The 17,080-nt window shown below is 43.1% G+C and overlaps 1 protein-coding gene across 2 annotated transcripts in view; it reads left to right on the top strand.

The window, feature by feature from the left end:
• Nucleotides 1–17,080, top strand: part of zgc:92140 (uncharacterized protein LOC447854 homolog) — a 670,238-nt gene that overhangs the window by 645,066 nt on the left and 8,092 nt on the right. For both annotated transcript variants that reach the window (XM_049587263.1, XM_049587262.1), the window contains exons 2-3: nucleotides 3,901–4,030; nucleotides 16,600–16,685. In XM_049587263.1, the coding sequence (XP_049443220.1) occupies nucleotides 3,940–4,030; nucleotides 16,600–16,685 (177 nt within the window). In that variant the 5' untranslated portion in view covers nucleotides 3,901–3,939. The remainder of the gene's footprint in view (nucleotides 1–3,900; nucleotides 4,031–16,599; nucleotides 16,686–17,080) is intronic.

Here is a 17,080-nt window from a genome sequence, read left to right as displayed (position 1 = left end):
TTTTTCATGTGTAAAATATCTCGCTCAGTATATTCCGGGTCTCTAATAATCAAATGTAAGTAATTCTTATCTCGTGTTTTGTTATGTGTTTGTGTTGAAAAATGAGGTTGTGTTTAACACATGCTCTCTGCTAGAGTACAAGGCAGAGCCTGTTGCAAAACTCTGCTGAGTTTTGTATTTGAACACATCATGATAGATTGAATATTAATTTCTTTTCACGCATTTGAATGGTCGTTTGAGTTTCTGATATAAAGTGGCAGCCCTAACTCATCTGGGAGCGTAGTGACAGCGCCGCAGTGAAGTCTGACAGGGAAAGAAATGTTCAGTCAGATAATCAGACAGGTTGTAAACAAGCCAACAGATCTGAACCACTTGAGAAAAAGATAAAACTGAAAGTGAGTGCACCTGAAGTCTCTGTAATAACCTATCATTGTAACCTGGTAGATTTCTGCTTTAAACCTGTGTAATCAGCTAACTAAGAGGCATCTTCTTGGCCATGTCAGAGTGTTCTCAGCAATAGCTGTTACTGATTAGAAATGACAGCCAAAACTACGATAAGAAGACCCGAGTTTTGCTAAATGGGAATTCTCCTTTACACAACCACAACAACACACACGGCATGGTCGCAGCCGTCCGCACAGTTAACTCACAGCAACCACTCCCTGCACACTGTACACCTGGTGCTTTGTGTCGTGTCCAGGACGATGGAGGCTGGTCGGCCGCAGCCTAAACACAGGAGTAAACACTGGCCTCCTGTCAACTTCAAACGCTCTGAGGATCACTGAAGGAGGGAGGAGGGGCAGGCGGCGCTCTTTTGATGCTCTGCGCCCGTCTTTCTCTCTGGCCTCTTTCTATCCCACCTATTTTCCATCCTTTCCTTCACCCCTGTCCCCCATCGTCTCAACCCTCCTACTCCTTCCCTGTCTTTGTCTTTTCTGCCTCTCCAGAACAGCCTCTCCAGCCCCCTCAGCTCTCATCCTCCTTCTCTCACTACTGGAGCTGCAGATTTCATTTCGGTGATGATGGGTAATCATTGGCTGCCTGTACTGTACGTGTGTATGCGTGTGTGCAACTGGCAGCAGTCAGATGGGCTCTGTCAATGACAGCATATGGCATGTGTGAGTGACATGAGACTATCTATAGTGTAAAGTGTCTTACAGCGTGTGATTGAGTGACAGTGACGTTCACAGCTTTGTGTCTGCTGTCCTGCTGGGTGGGAGGGCTCGGCTCTCTTCTCCGAATACTAATGAAGTGTTAAGTTTATTTTAATCTCACCGTCAGGATGTTAACAGGGAGCTGTTTGGTTTGAAGACACTGTAAGAGGCCACAGATTCAAAATAATGCTGGGATTATTAGTCGACTGATTAAATCAACAACACAAGTATTTAATATTTTAAAGCTGGGGATGGCAGAAATCTGAAACACCTCTTGCACCTCACCCCTCTCTGTCCTAAGCCCCTCCCACCAGGTGACCACGGGCATATGCACATGCTTCATACAATTACAGTGTTTCCCATACATTGATTTATTTAATCTTATTTCTACTGTGGACTGCTTTCCCGAAAGAAAAGCAGGCAACAGTTTGGAAGTAGGACCTTAGGTTGGGGACTGTAGTGGCTCATATTCGGCTAGCACAAACCCTCCAGTGCCTGGTGTCACAGCATGCTGGGGGCCAGCGGCAGTGCTGGGCAGCAACAGAAAGTTTGCTGACCCAGAGGGGAGTTGTGGCTGTCGGGTCCCCTGGTTCCTGCAGCTGCTGGATGAGGGGTCTGTCCCTGGAGCTGCTGCTCACTCTCCTCCCAGCGAGGTGGTCTGTAGCAGTAGGGAACGAGGCAGAGGACAGTCAGGCCAGTCAGAGCCAGTCAGTCCCCATAGACCCTCATGTTAAAATGCCCAACTTTACAGCAGAAATTGCCAAACTTGAGGCTTCAAAATGAGAGTCCACAAACCCATGGGTAGGGTTGCAGCAATATACCAGTTTCAAGGTATAATGTGACATAAAAGTTTACAGTTATTATACCTTGCACCTATGATATTGGGGGAAAAAAGCAACTGGACGCTGAGTCTCACATTTATTTAAGTTATTTTCAAAGGAGAGACTTTTTACACATACTTCCATGATCAAAATGGTTTCAGTTATATTAATAAAATGTTCTTTCAACCAAAAATAACCCTTCCATTGTCATTCATTTAAGGGTCATACTGACTAATAATAATAGAAATTCTGTAATACAGTGATACCATGAAACTGGATGGTTATCCTACCATGAAAATCTCACACAGTTGCAGCCCTACTCTTGGGTGACGTCAAAAAAAGCTACGTCCATTATTTTTACAGTCTATGCTCCAGTCACAGCCTAAATTCTCTAAAGCCTGAAAACAGAGCCAAGAGGAGCAGCAGAAGTTATTATTCTCTTCGACCACTTGAATTACAGTATGCTCAAAATTTACTAGGAGATTTTTGCCCAGTGTCAAGTCAAAATTATACTGCCTGCCTCAGTTTTAAAGCCACAGCGATCAATACTTTTATATTAACAATGGATCAAATGACTCATATAACAGGGAAAGGTGTTGCTTGTTGCGATGATCCCGCATAGAGTCCTCATCTGACTCTGCAGTTTCCCTCAGAGTGTTGTAGCATTTTTTTTTTTTTTTTTTAAATTTTTTTTTTGCTAATTGTTTTAGTTTTCTAGCCCACAACTTTACTGTTATGGTTCCTTCTCAGCACCCTTATTTCCACCCACAGCAGGCAGCTGTTTTAGGCCAAACAAGCTCTGACAAACCCACTGCACACTACCTGCCCAGCACCAAACAGCATAATGGTAGAAACAGGCTGGTGAACTTAGCGGAGCATTTAGCAGCTAAAGACCCAGATATTTCCCTAAGGGGTTGGTGGAGATTAAAACACAGCTATAAGGAGAGTGAATATTGGACTCACACAGATATAACTGAATGAATGCTAATGTTGCTCGGTGTCTGCTGGATGTGTAAACAGCCGACTGTTGGCTGCAAATGCACCATACCAACTTTAAGAGGTGATAATATGTCAGTGTTATTAGCTTATTCCTTTGCCCCAGAGCGGACAAAAAATGGTTGAAGTAATTAATCATATGAAAATACCAGATAATTTGAGGATTTGCAACTGTCATTGACACATTGAAACAGTTTGTTTTGTTGCTCTGGTGTCTAAATCAGAAAGTAAATAAATGGCATTATACTGTAAAATATATTGATCGAAGAATATACTCAATATATTTTTTTGCAGCCCCTCTTCAACCAGGTCACCTTGTTTATTTACCCACTCCACATATAATGGCTGCGGTTAAGTTTAGCCCCCTAAAAAACACTCCTGAGGTTGAAGTAATGACGTGCAACATTTTATGTAAATGCTCACTTCACTGTCTGCTGATGCATTCTGACTCAACCTACCTGTACATTTGTTACTCTGAGCACCAGGTGTAAAATAGGCACGTATATGAAGTGGAAGGAAATAATACGTTTGAGGTTTCCTGCCTCGAGGTCACATACAGGATGCCCAGAACGCACGTCATTGTATTTTCTAAACAAATAAGAATAGCACTGAGCACCCTGCTCTGAAGTGTTTGCTACTGTTTGTGACTCCAGCACTGAATAGATTTGCAGATCGGGTGTGTTTGAAGGAGAAGCAGATCTTAAAAGCTGTTGCGATGCTGTGAGAAAACACTGTATGAAGCGTTTTTTATTGATTGGCCCAGTTTGTTTTGGAATAAAGAAGAAGAAGAGGCTAGTTAGCGTGAGTGACAGCCACTGTGGCTGAACAAACAGTGCAGCGCTTTTGAGAAGCGATGCCTATGAAGTACATCGTAAAAACAAAACAGCAGCGTTGTTCACTTTATGATGTTTGTCTCTGTCCTCGCCCAGGTGAGAGTGCGATGAGGAGAGGCTTCAGAGTGTGAGGCCATGGGCTGCACCTCGGCCAAGCAGGTGTCGGCCGTGCCCAACGATGAGGAGGGACGCGGCAAGGCCTACAGCAACGGGGACCTCTTCACCGGTCAGTATACGCGCGCACACACACACACACACACACACACGCAGGGATGTCAATAAAAGCTTCACAGCTCCATTTCACTGAGTTAATTGCTCAGCGTAGACCCATTGCCCCGTCTGCCCTCACAATATATTCTCTTCATTATAGCTCATAGTCCTCTGGCAGAGTGTTAAGTTCTCCATTTCAGACAATAACTGTCAACACCACAGTTTTATTGGAGTCATCCATGTTGACAGCTCATGTAAGAGAGAGGAAGTAACCAGTTAGCAGGACTGTGGTGTGAACTGTGTGCTCGCTCAGGTGTTGCGTATTCTTGACGTTCTTAATATTTTACTCTTTGGGAATGGAGAAAGAGAAAGCGAGAGGACTGGAAGGCAGTGGAGAGGAAAAGTGAGAGTGGAGTGCCCCTTTTAAGAGTTTGCATTAGTGTTAAACAATTTATCGATTAATTGATTAGTACAGTAGTTAGGGGCAGAGAGAGGCCAAAGAGAAATCTGAGGATGGCAACCCCTCTGACTTATCTTATATATATATATGTCAGACAGAATTGCTTTTCAATAACTTTTTTTGTTTATGTACTGTGAAATACTTGCATTGATTTCCCCCTTCAGGCCTCTAAAAGCTGTTCAAATCAAACAGAAAATAGGCAAAATATGCAGTCTCTTAAAAAGTGTCACAGGCTTGGCTGTAAAGGGTCACAAGCCAGAAGGTTTTTAACCACTGGATTATTCACTGGATCAGATGGAGAGACAATTAATCAACAATAATTGTAATAATTGGTCGATCGTTTTCAGCATTTCTCAAGCAAAAGTGCTGTACATCCTCTGGTTCCTTTACTGCAGGGCTCTCCTACCGTTCTCAGTTTGACATTATTTTAAACTGAAGATTTCAGGATTTATAAATGTTGGTCTGATTTTGGGAACCAGACGAATCTGCTTTCAACTCCGACTTTATATTTGTTCCTAGAGAGCAATTGGTTAGACAGCAAGTAAAAGCACATAAAGGGCATGAGTGAACACATGAGAATGCACATAGATAACAATGATGGGGCACGGTGCCAAATACAGTGAGCTCATGTTTCTTCTGCCTTGGCAGATGAGCCTGGTCCTCCTTCCGTTCAGACAGACTGCCATCCGCCCCAGCCTAGGCAGGGCCAATCACAACTGTTAATCTAATATGGGGCGGGTTTGATATGATGATTGACAGAGGGCTGTCACCGATCTTTGGAAAGTCATACTTCATATTTCGCTGCTCTGATTGGTTCTAAGTAGAGCATGTGAGCGGAGCGGACCGGGTGAAAATTTCCACTCCTCGCTCGCAGACCTGTCACTTTGCGCCGCTCGTCCGCTCCGCTTGGTTCTCCGGTCCGGTCCACTCCATCATAAATTTTATCCCGCTCCACTCGCTCACCACTCTGCTCAAAAAACTGCGTCGTACTACCCTAACCTGTAATCTTCTATTCACAAATAAAACATGAGCTTGGTAGCTCTTTTTCTTGTTCCACATTATCACCATCTGTTAGTTTTACAGGAATGGTACACTTGTATGACTTCTCAGTTTCTTTTCTGAAGTACACAGTAAACTCCATAGTTTTGAAAGAAAATAGCGTGGGTGTGCGCAGGTGCAAAGATGCAGTCTGGGTGGGGCATGAGCGACTGGAGCGAAATTGGAGCGAGAGATAAGGCTCTGCTCCACCTTTTAAAAAAATATAGCCACTCCTCGCTCAACACAAAAGCCTTACGCTCCAGCTCCGCTCCGCTCCAGCTCCGCTCCGCTCACATGCTCTGGTTGTAAGTGTGTCCAGGTTGTAAGCACCAGACTAATGAAACTCCGATCAAACTGTCAAACTGCATCGCTGATCAATTATGAATCAAGATTCTGTTACTGCATTGCCTGTTTCTCGCTTTAGGTGTTTTTAGAAATGCATTCTAATGTGTTTAACTGTAATTTGAGCAAGTTTGTGACCAGGCCGCCATTTTTACCTGCTTGAAATCAAACCAAACACGCCCCAATTTGCACGCATCACTCAATACAACATCAATTGTTTTGTTGCTCTGATTGCTTGTACGTTTATCCAGTTGTGTCCAACGGTATTTTCCTTTGCATTCGTCGATAACACTCCCTTGAAACTGAAAATGAACTGGGGTGATGCGAGGTTATTGTGGTGTTACAAAATGTTCAACTCTGGGAAACTTGCCATGGTATTTTTTCACGAAGTCTGACATTTGATGTGGCTGTAGCTCAGGTGGTAAAGCAGGTCGTCCATGAACTGTAGGGAAGGTTGTGTGGTTCGATCCTTCGCTTCTCTTGTCCATGTGTCAAAGTGTGAGCAAGACACCGAATCCCCCTAATGCTCCCTGTGTGGTTTGGACAAGTGTGTGCTAAACATGTACTTCTCGGGCTGTGTTCTGGCGATATGATACGTATCATGATGCCGGGGTTACGATTATATGTTGCGATATATTGTGATACTTAAAGCAAGGTCGTATATTATGATTTTATTTATCTAACTATTTATCTAAATTTTTGCCTTTTTTTAAGGTCATATTTAGTTTTCATCATCAAAGAGGGACATACACAAACAGACTAACAAACGTACTTGACTCACATACAATGGAAAAATGACCAAGAATAACAAAACACTTCAGCTAATAGATGCCTCATTATTGGGACCCAGATGCTCTCAAATTTATCCTGCAATTACAGTTCATCATTTTTAATCCTCTCAAGGTGAACCCCCGAGACTAGATCCCGGTTTGCCTGTTTCATGGGACTGTGATGTTTGTGTTTACTCTAGTGACATGTTGTTATGTTGAGTATAAGAGTCAAATTGCTGAAAATAGATTGCAGCACTGAAGAATCCAGCAGTCGGAGGTTTAAACACAACATAAAAGGATCCACTATTAATTAACAATCTAAACAGTTGTTTTTGAGAATCGATACAGTATCACAGAAAATCACGATATTTTCTTACACCCCCTTGTAATTTTATAGAATCGATTAATGTAAAAATAAACAATCAACAGATTAATCTGTAATGAATGTAATTGTCAGCTGCCGTTCTATTAATAGCTCACAGGCTGTTGGGAAATGAGGGACAGAAATGAAAGTGAAAGCCAGAGACAGAGAGCGATGATGGGTGGGAGGGGGATTAACAGCGATTAAGAATTAGGAGCAACACTCTGGTAAAACTGCACGCGGGCGGATGAATGTGGCAGATGACAATCCACAGGAGGTCCTCCCTCTTTCTCTCTCGCTCTCGCCGTCATCCCCACCCCACCCCACCCCTCTTCCTGCAACCTCTCTTTGACTCGCTGCTCTCTGTCGTCCCTTACATTCCCGCTCCAACACGTTCCCCTCATCCCCCTCCTGTGATCTCTCTGCTCGCACATCTCGCTTCCCTCCTCGTCTTTTAAGGAGCAGCAGAACGAGGCAGGAGATGGAGGGAGGGAGGGAGAGATGGGAGGAGTGGAGTGTTTTCCTTGAGAGAGGAAGGGAGAATGACGTGTGTTGACGCTGCTGCTCCTCTCTCTCTCTCGCTCTCTCTCTCTCTCTCTCTCTTCAGCTTCTGTGTCTCGGTCAGATTGCCTCTTCCCTTCCCCTGCTCAAGGCCTCAGTCTTCCCTTCCTCTTTCTCTCTGTCTCTCTATTTTGGGTCTCTGCGCACCCCTCCCTCTCTTCCTGCCTTCATCCCCTAGTGTTTCTTCTCTCCAGCTCTTTTCCTCTCTCCTTTGGCACAACATTAGGTCAGAACCTTTTGTCCTTTCACCTCCTCTCTTCTTTCCTCCCTCTTCCTCCCATCCTATCCCCTAGTCTCGCTGTCAGTTGCTCGAAGGGGAATCCAGAGTGGCGGTGGCTGGGCCAGACTACTGTTTGAGCCTGTCTGCAAGTGTGTGCGCGTGGACGTGGAAGACAGGAGTGACCTGGATAGAGTGGATTAGAGTTATCCCAGGCCACAATTCTTCACGCCCCCCCTCCCCCCTTTTTTCTTTATCTCATCCTCACCCAGTTATCTTTATTTCTCCTTCACTTCTCACTTTCTAGCTCCTTTTCCTCAGCAGCATTTCAGTCATTGTCACATGCTGTGTAGTCATTCTTTCCCACTTAACTCACTGGCCCTTTTCAACCCCAGCCAAACTGCTTCACTGCATCCGGTGTACTTCTCATGATCGAGGCGGAAAAGATTGGTCGGTTCTGGTCAGTCAGCCTGCCTCCACACACCGATCTACCCCCAGTAGACTGTGCATCTGTTCGTTTGTACTCGTATATGTTTTCATGTGTGTTGCGTATCAGTGCATTTAGTGAGACAGCAAGCCCTCGTCTTACTCACGCTGATCTGCCTCCGACAGATTGTCTGCCAGTCAGTCTGTCCTTGTGTGTGATTGTGCATGGATGACTGTATGTGTGTGTGCCCCAGATATTCTGGCTGCCCGCTCTGTCAGACTCCGGCCACTAACCCCCCCCTCCACCCCTCTCTCGTACAATAACCGGAAAAAGGCTGAGCTCCATTACACAAACACTGAAGGACGACGGGGGAAAATAGCAACACTCTCCACAACATCATGCTATTGATGTCTGTAATAATCACAGTCGGAGGAAAGATTAGAGTGGAGATAGCGTTTGTGGGACTGTATGTGTTTTTGATTGCGTACGTGGCACCCTGACATGGATACACAGTGGTGTTCAAATTTGACTGTTTCTTTAAGAGTTTGTGTTGTTTTAAGGCGATGGAGCAGCTGAGCATTTTGAGGGTCTGTCCTCCTGACAGACTCCGATGCTGCTGCCCCTCCGAAATGTGTCAGATACAGAGAAAACAGTGCGAACAGAAAGCAGGCATTTTGTTCTGATCGCTGACTTTTCACTGATTTAGGCCAAGGCACCTGCGAAAGTATCAGTGGTATGTTTAAAAGGCAGATCTCTCGAAGCTAATTGTTTTATTAGTGCCTCAAAGAAATGCTGGCACTTCAATCACACTGAGCTGTCTTTTATCAGACCGCTAAGTGAGCACCCAGTCCTTGGAAATATCATCTCACGCACAGAAATTCAAGAGAGCAGCTACATCCTTGAATGAACTTTTTGTGCCGACACATTTCAGAGAATTCTCTCTTCCTCCTCTTCAGACAACAGCAGCTCGCAACAAGTACAGTTTCTGTGTGCAGCGTGTAGAGACAAAAACAGTTCCTCTTCAGGGCAGTACACAGAAATAGAGTAGCACGCTGGTGACCTCAAGGTCGCCGGTTCAATCCCCGGGCTGGCAGGACAGATATGCCAGTAAAAGGTGAAAGAGCAGCAGTTGCACGTCCCTCGTTATCACTGTTGAAATACCCTTTAACAAGGCTGCTCGGCGGCTCCAGTCGAGCTGCTCAGTGGTTAACTGAGGTTAACTGTGGTTGTACTGGTGGGCTTCCAGGTGTGATTGGGGAGCAGGGCGGTTCTGAAAAAGAACATTCACGCTCAGTGAATTAGCTCTTGTTAAATAAAGGTCAGATATATGCACTTGATTAAAAACATGCACCAGATTTAGTCAGAGGAGAGGACTGACATTGCAGACATTCACAAATGTATTCACAGCTACTGCACATACACACTGCATTACAGATGCACACTTAAATGAATGTGGGCATGCACATCTATACGTGCATGTGTGCATGAGTATGATTTCAATTCCCTCACTTGATTTGAATTAGTGCATGTTGCTGTGAACCCAGCATATAAAGTGTGTCTATTTCTGTGTACTGGCGTTAAAGCAGTACTGTGAACAGGTGAAACTGTTTTCTGATCCATTCAGTTTATTTTGTTGTGAGTTTGTTTTGTGATTCGTGTGCCCTGAACACCTGACATCTGTGGCTTGTTGAGGTCCACACATGCAATCAAAAGCTAGTAAATCCACGCTAACATCCTCTATTCATGACCTTGTCATTATCAAAGCACAGACATCAGTTTTCATAGTATCTGCAGAATGAGTCTCTGCCTTTGATGTTTTTAAGAAGTTCCAGTTGGCCTCAAACATTTATACAATCCAGTCTTTCTTCAGACATTAAATTCGATTATTTTCAGACATGACAATATCTTTTTGGCTCCCTCAGACTGCTCTCAGCATTTCGACAATCATCATGTGATCATGTATGAGTCTGATATATCAGGAAACCAATCTGTCTAATCCAACCTCCCAGGAACGTCGCTGAGCTTCAAAAGACAATTTTACACAGAGGCCTGACGTGGAATTGCAACCTCCGGATCTGTCACGTGATGCCATGGGGCCCAAACAGACTTTTTCCCATAGACTTACATAGTGATAGAGACATCTGTAAATCAGTGGATGCATTTTTTTGAGCATAACAACCCCCACAAAATGACTTGTTTCACTATCAGAATTTGATCGCCTCTGTCTGATAACATTTAGAAAGTCTGGAAGAGCCGCACAATTAAATTAGTTTATTGTTATTCAAGAGGGTGAAGTAGCTGCTCTGCAACTGAAAGTCTTCTGTGGGCTCAATGGGCCCCACAATGCAGAAGGTCAGGGTAATTTCCTACTGTGACAGTCATGCTTTTTTTGTCTTAATGCGCCACTGAGCAGCTTTCACAGAAATGAACAGGTCCCCACCTCTAACGCTGTATCCAGTTCTCTTAATACATCCATGATCTCAGCGTAGCGTACTACATCATACACATATAGTAATTTACTGACTTCGATGACATTAGGCTGAAGTTGGTTCCTACACTATGTGTGCAGAAGTGTGAATCACTATACTATCTAGTTACATCACGATACAATGTTATATTGATTCTTTGGACAGCGATACAATATTTGCTGATATCACAATATGATTTTCATTTGATTTAATTTTAAAAATTCAAAACATATGAGATGTTATCAGTAAATATCTTGATTGTCTTTATCTTGGCAGTTTATCTGCCTGCCTCATTCACTGTTTTAATGTTTAGATAGGAGGTGTGCTTCGACAAAAATGGTTACAGGCTTCAATGTTCATTTTTATTTTGCCCGGCCGAGCAAGTGGGTCAGAAATCTACTAAAACGAATCAATTTTTACAAGCTCCTAGTTGTTTAATTTATTGGCAGTTATTAAATAACATGGCCAAGACTAAAGTTAATTGTCATATTGTAAAGTTTTAATCGCTTTGTTCTCAGACTTGCAGCAAACTGCACAATGCATAGTTTGAATTTTGCCCACATCCTCTCACGCCACCCAGCTAAACTCCTGTTTCCAGGATAATTTAAACGCATGCTTGTGCCTCAGCTCATGAACATTGTCTTTACCCGCTGCCATTTTCTCCCAAATGCCCCATCAGTACTGTGAATGTGCAGCTCTCAACAGAAATGAGAAGGAAGCGGGATGGTTCACATCTTAGCTACTTCCATCTTTAGCTCCAGGGGGAAAAAATAATCAAACATGAGCTGCTAGATTTACCAGCATGACGTGGCATTTTACTTGCCCCGGGCATTGAGGCAGACCTTATCGTTGTGCCCTGGGTTACACAGACATACCATGGAAATTTCAAAATAAAAGCACATCTTAAAGATGACATGTATCGATGTTTTCACTTTGCATCGATGATATTGAAGAGGTGATCATTTAATTAATTAATCAGTCCAGATTGTTGTATCGTTACACTCCTGATGTATTATTTATATATATTATAGCCCTAGAAAAGGAATCTGATGGTGACAGATGTGTGAATGTTCTGCCAGTAGGAACCAAAAGTCCAATTGTTATTTAATCTGATTATTTAATTGTATATTACATGTCTATAAAAGAGTCGGTTGTTGTCAAAGGTCGTCGGCTTATTGAGGAGTTACCTATTGTCACGTAGGCAAGTTAATTTCATTGTTTTCCTATTTGCTTACAGTCAGCACTACAGTCACAGATCAGAGGAGACATTCTGTTCCTGCTTTTCATCATTTGTTCCCCGCCAGCAAAAGCCATGACATTTATTTCTCTTGAGAATATTATGCTCAGTATTTCTATTTCTCTGTAAACTGATTCCCCCTCGATGGGTATGATTTTGTGTGTGTGTGTGTGTGTGTGTGTGTGTGTGTGTGTGTGTTGGAGATGAGACTTCGTGTTCAGGTGTAAATGTCATGCCCAGGCCGGTGATGGCCTGGAGCCAGAGTGGCCGAGAGGGAGGACACACAGCAGGAAGGACAGAGTGACATAGCCACAGGACAGTCAGGCCAGCTAGAGCTGTTAAAGCAGACACACAAATACACACTGAAACACACACACACACATGAAGATGGCTATTTAAATGAGTCACACCCATACAAATGCCACACTTGCATAAAATGACAAACGGGCTGATTCAAAGACACAGCGTTATCTGAAATAGAAACATGCTTGTGCACACGCCCTCGTGCACGTGCGCTGACTGTTTGTACCTTAAGGTCAACGCCAAGCTCCGGTCTCTAATCAGGGATGAGAAAGATGTCCACATCACAAAATCACGGCTTCTCAAAATAGTTCTTCCCTTTCATCTTCCCCTCTCCGACGGTTCCCCTCCCCTCGCTCTCCCGAAGCGAGCCCGACTTCGGCGTGACGAAACACCCTTGTCATTTCTTGTGACAATGACTGCCGCACACACTAACACATACTACTGGCACGGCATGACCAGTTTTCATTCCTATCTAAACTGAAGCAAAGTCTGTGATGTGATGAGTCTTGATTGGTGTAAGCTGGGTCACTTTGATCTATCTATACCCGTCACATTAAGCTCAGTGACTCTCCCGTAAGAGGAGCAGAACATTCAGCCAGTTTAACCCGTCAGGCTGCAGCTCACCCAAATTATCAAATGACTTTTTTCTCCATTGCTGCCTGAAAATGTCCATTTAAATTTATTTACGTAGCAGCAGCTAATTTTACCCCGGCCTATTCATCTGTATCCACCTTAAGGTACGGATTATACGGCTTGAAATTGATGCGGCTTGCTCCTGTAATACGCAGTGGAGCAGAGGAAATGGCTCTTAATTCTGTTTCCTTCTGCAGCACCGTATGTGCCGCATGTTTACAGAGCAGATCTTAGTTTGGTGAGCCTGTGTAGTGTTATAAAACCGTTTGTCTGTGTCGGCATGTTCAGACAGGAGCCGCTTTGCTCCGACTCGTTTACATTCCTGAAACAAACAGAACAGCAGAAAAGTAGTCAGCATTTGTTTCTCTCATCTCTCCTTCTCTTTCTCTTAAATCTGCCAGCTTCTTTCTCTCCCCCCTCCTCTCTCCCTCTCTTTGAAATTATTTCACATCAGCAGCGTTTATCTGACAAAGGCAGGCCGCGTTTGGCTCCACAGTGACGCACGTGTAAGATGTAGAAACACACACAGGAGCAAACACACACTCGACAACGCGGGTGAGCCAGGTGCTTTGTGAGCAGCAGAGCAGAGAGAGGGCTGAACCCCTCAGCTGGGTACAAAGTGGCACAGACAGACATATGGATACAGAGACAGACAGGCAGACTGCTGATAGAGGGAGGGCAAAATACAAAGTGTGCAACAGATAAGGCCAAGAAGTATGTGTGTATGTGTGTGTTTATATCAGCATCTTGGCTGCTTTATCAGTGAAATGTCCAATAAGCAGGTAGTCAGCAGAAATGCCTGTGTGCTTGTATTATTCTGCTCAAGGTCAGGTGGGGTTTGGGCGTAGGTAAAGGTGCTGTATGTTTCTAGACGTCATATCATCTCACATCACTGTCAGAGTTATGGTGACATTGTTGTATATTGTGTGGTATCAGCACTAGTGGGGGTTCCTCTTCCTGTTTCAGGTCTTTTTCGGAACCCCAATGCTCCATTTAATACGACACATTGCACTACATTAACTTTGTGCCATTTCATTTGCACATTATTGAGTGAGTTTTTTGTGTAGTGTTGTCAAAATTTTCCATTGTGGAGCCAAAAAAATGATTGTCCATAATATTTACACTACATTCACTCACAATCCTGCAATCAGTGTGTCATATTTGGTAGATGTGAAAATGAAACTTGTGCAAAACTACACGTACATATCACAAAATGATGATGTTCATGTAACAAATCTCAATTTAATTCTCATTATGGAGCAAACTATGGAGTGTGGGTGTGGTGAATGAGTGAAGGAGGGTAGTTCATTAATTAATTAAATAATTAATTAATACTTGATCTGTTCAGTTGATCATTTGGTTGATAATATATGCAAAAAATGTGCAAATTACGTCTTCAAATCCATTTTTCTGTCCAGTCTGAAACATAATGTTGTTGAGTTCACAGTCACAGAAGACAAAGAGCTGAGGGAGTGTTTGGTATTTTTGTTTGAGAGTGATTAATCAATTAATAATATTGAAATGGGGCTTGTGGAACTTGTGATGGACATCTTTCACAATTTTCTGTCATTTTTTTACTCTGAATGATTCATTGGTTAATTAAAAAAAAAAGAAATAATTAAAAAGTAGATCATTGACATAAGTTCAGGGTGTCTGCAGGTCCTTAAAAAGTCTTCAAATCTGTAAATATTAGGCATTTAAAGTCATTAAATGGTCATAAATTTGAATTTGTGAGGTCGTAATTGCCACAAACATGTGATCTAATTTCATTAATCCATCTTTTAATTTTGTCGAAATGAGTCAAGCTTGTCAGTGTGAAAGTCCACATTTCTGATATTACAAATCTTTAAACCTACCATAGAACCTAATACTGTATTGTTACTTTACACTTGCACTTACCCGTTTTTGAAATGTAGATTAACCTAACTCACACTAATAATCCCATTCCTACTTAGACCTTACTCTGCACTGGAACACATATACTACTAACGTTCATATGAAGAAAAAAAATGGTAAAAATTTGGTTAAAAATCATTTTGAAAAGGTCTTAAAAAGCCTTAAATTTAAGTGTCTGATACCTGCAGACACCCTGCAGTTAGTAACAAGCCCTTATACAGCACAAATGTCACTCTCATTTCAACCTGATTGAACTTCAGAATGCAGTGTTGAGGTCAGCAGAGGCTCCAAATCATGCTGTAATGCTTGACCTGTGGTGGTGCTGCTTGCAGCTTTCCCAAGACCCGCCCACCTCCCAAAACAACTTCACACTCAACACTGTTCTTCCTTGGGAGTATTTATGTCTGCAAACAGCAAGCTGTTTTGGACCAGGCTATTTTGAGGAACAAGGGTGTTCATTCCGAAAGTTACATCGCTGATACTTGAAATATTTGAGTTTCCGTCAGTGTAACATCTCCGGTGACTCCTTATTCATCCGCGTTGAATGCTCTGTAGCAAGCAATGGAGAGTGAGCTGTATCATGTTGTTTGGCAGTGTAACACTTAATATGGGTCCCCTCTCAGTACACGACACAGTGGGCACATTCCACACTGCTATAAAATATGTCTCATACATCTCTAGAGCTTGACACTGCACTTCTTTGGGTCCTTAGAGATACACCCTCCAAGGGCTGCTGTGTGACACTGCGCCTACTCAGGGCAACAAAACAAACAAAAGTTTATCTTGGGTGCGTCAGTACAATGGATAACCAAGAAAGGACGGCGGAGGAGATAACTGCACACTGATACAACTGGGCTGGACAGCCATAAAAAAGGTTCACAGACTGAGAGTGTCACAAAAAGAAAGGTGCTCAAAATCCAAGGACAGACATACAGACAGACTCGTTCCATTTTAATTAAATGTCTAAAAATGAATGTGGTGTTGATTGATTGATGTTAAATTACTTCTACGCCCACCTGGGCTGCACAATATGATCTTAAATCTATATCACAGTCATTTTTTTCAATCATTTTCATAGCTGTAAATGTAAAATAATTGCTTTTTAATGCATCAGTGCATGGTTTTTATTTCTCTTTCTTACTGACTTTATGTATATTTGTTCTGACTAACACAATGTACCCAATTAGAGATCCTCCACTGTGGACAGACGGATTTGTTGAACCTCAGGTTGTTGCATCTATTATTAATCTAAACAGTGTATTAAAAATTGCAGTATGAATAAGCGGTGCACAATGCTGGTAATTCAACACATTCAGGTTTATTGCCCTCAGTTCTACCTCTAGCAGTGATTTAAGGATGCACATTGCCGAGCAGTTTTGAGGAAGTGTTACCATTCTCTCCACCGAGCTTGTCTTAACTGTCTTAACTGTCTAAGCTGTCCATGTAGCGTAGAAGCTGTTCGACTGATCTTTAATCCCCTCCAGCTTTCTCCTTCTTGTCTGTTCCCTGTTTTCTTTTTTCCTGCCTCTTGTCTCTTCTGTCCCCTCTCTTACTTTACACATACACGTGTATTCCCTTCCGCTGTTGCTGTTTTTGCTTTCCCCAGATGAGTTGCTGAAACTAAAATGGAAAGGAGATGACTAGTGTCCTCCCACTTATACCTCAGCTGCCATGTGCGCTTTCTAAAACACTGTATCAGATTGTGGTTATCAGATTACCTTGAGCAAATTATAAGTAAAATCAATGGTGTAGTCATTGGTAATGTCGACATAATGCAGTGCAAGTACAGTGAAGCTGATTCTGTCCTGCCTCTCTTTCTCTCCCTCCTTTAATCATGCCTCTCTTTCTCTCTTTGCTCTGCTCTCTCCTCAGATGAATACAAGATGAAGGGAGTGGAGGAGGTGAAGTACATGAGAGGGGATGAAAATCGGGTGAATGCACGCAACCAGGAGAACCTGGTGAGAGACACACACATACACATCCGCTGACAGCCCGTCATCCACACACAGACTCAGACCTTTTCCTGACAGTTTATCAGCTCAAGCGAACAGCCTCGTGTTTGTGTCCAAAGGCAGCCTCCCGCCAGCCTCAGACAGCCAACACATACACACTTATTGTCTCTCGCACATTTGCAAAAACACACAGAGGTGCCTCACACGCAGGTAGAGACAACATGCCGGCGTGTGTGGAATGTGGGGGCTGATCGCTTGGCTGGTTTGACTCCCTTCCTGCAAAAACAGTGGTCTTCCACAGTGGAAAGAAATGTTATATTGTCAACGAAGAAGTCATCTTTTGTAATAACAACCCTCTAAACCTCACTATCTCACACATTTACCCTCCAATTTATAAAGCT

The sequence above is a fragment of the Epinephelus fuscoguttatus genome, linkage group LG10 (assembly GCF_011397635.1).
Source record: "Epinephelus fuscoguttatus linkage group LG10, E.fuscoguttatus.final_Chr_v1".
NCBI classification, from domain to species: domain Eukaryota; kingdom Metazoa; phylum Chordata; class Actinopteri; order Perciformes; family Serranidae; genus Epinephelus; species Epinephelus fuscoguttatus.
The sequence above is the reverse complement of the archived record's forward strand: the minus strand, read 5'-3'. Positions and strand labels throughout refer to the sequence as shown.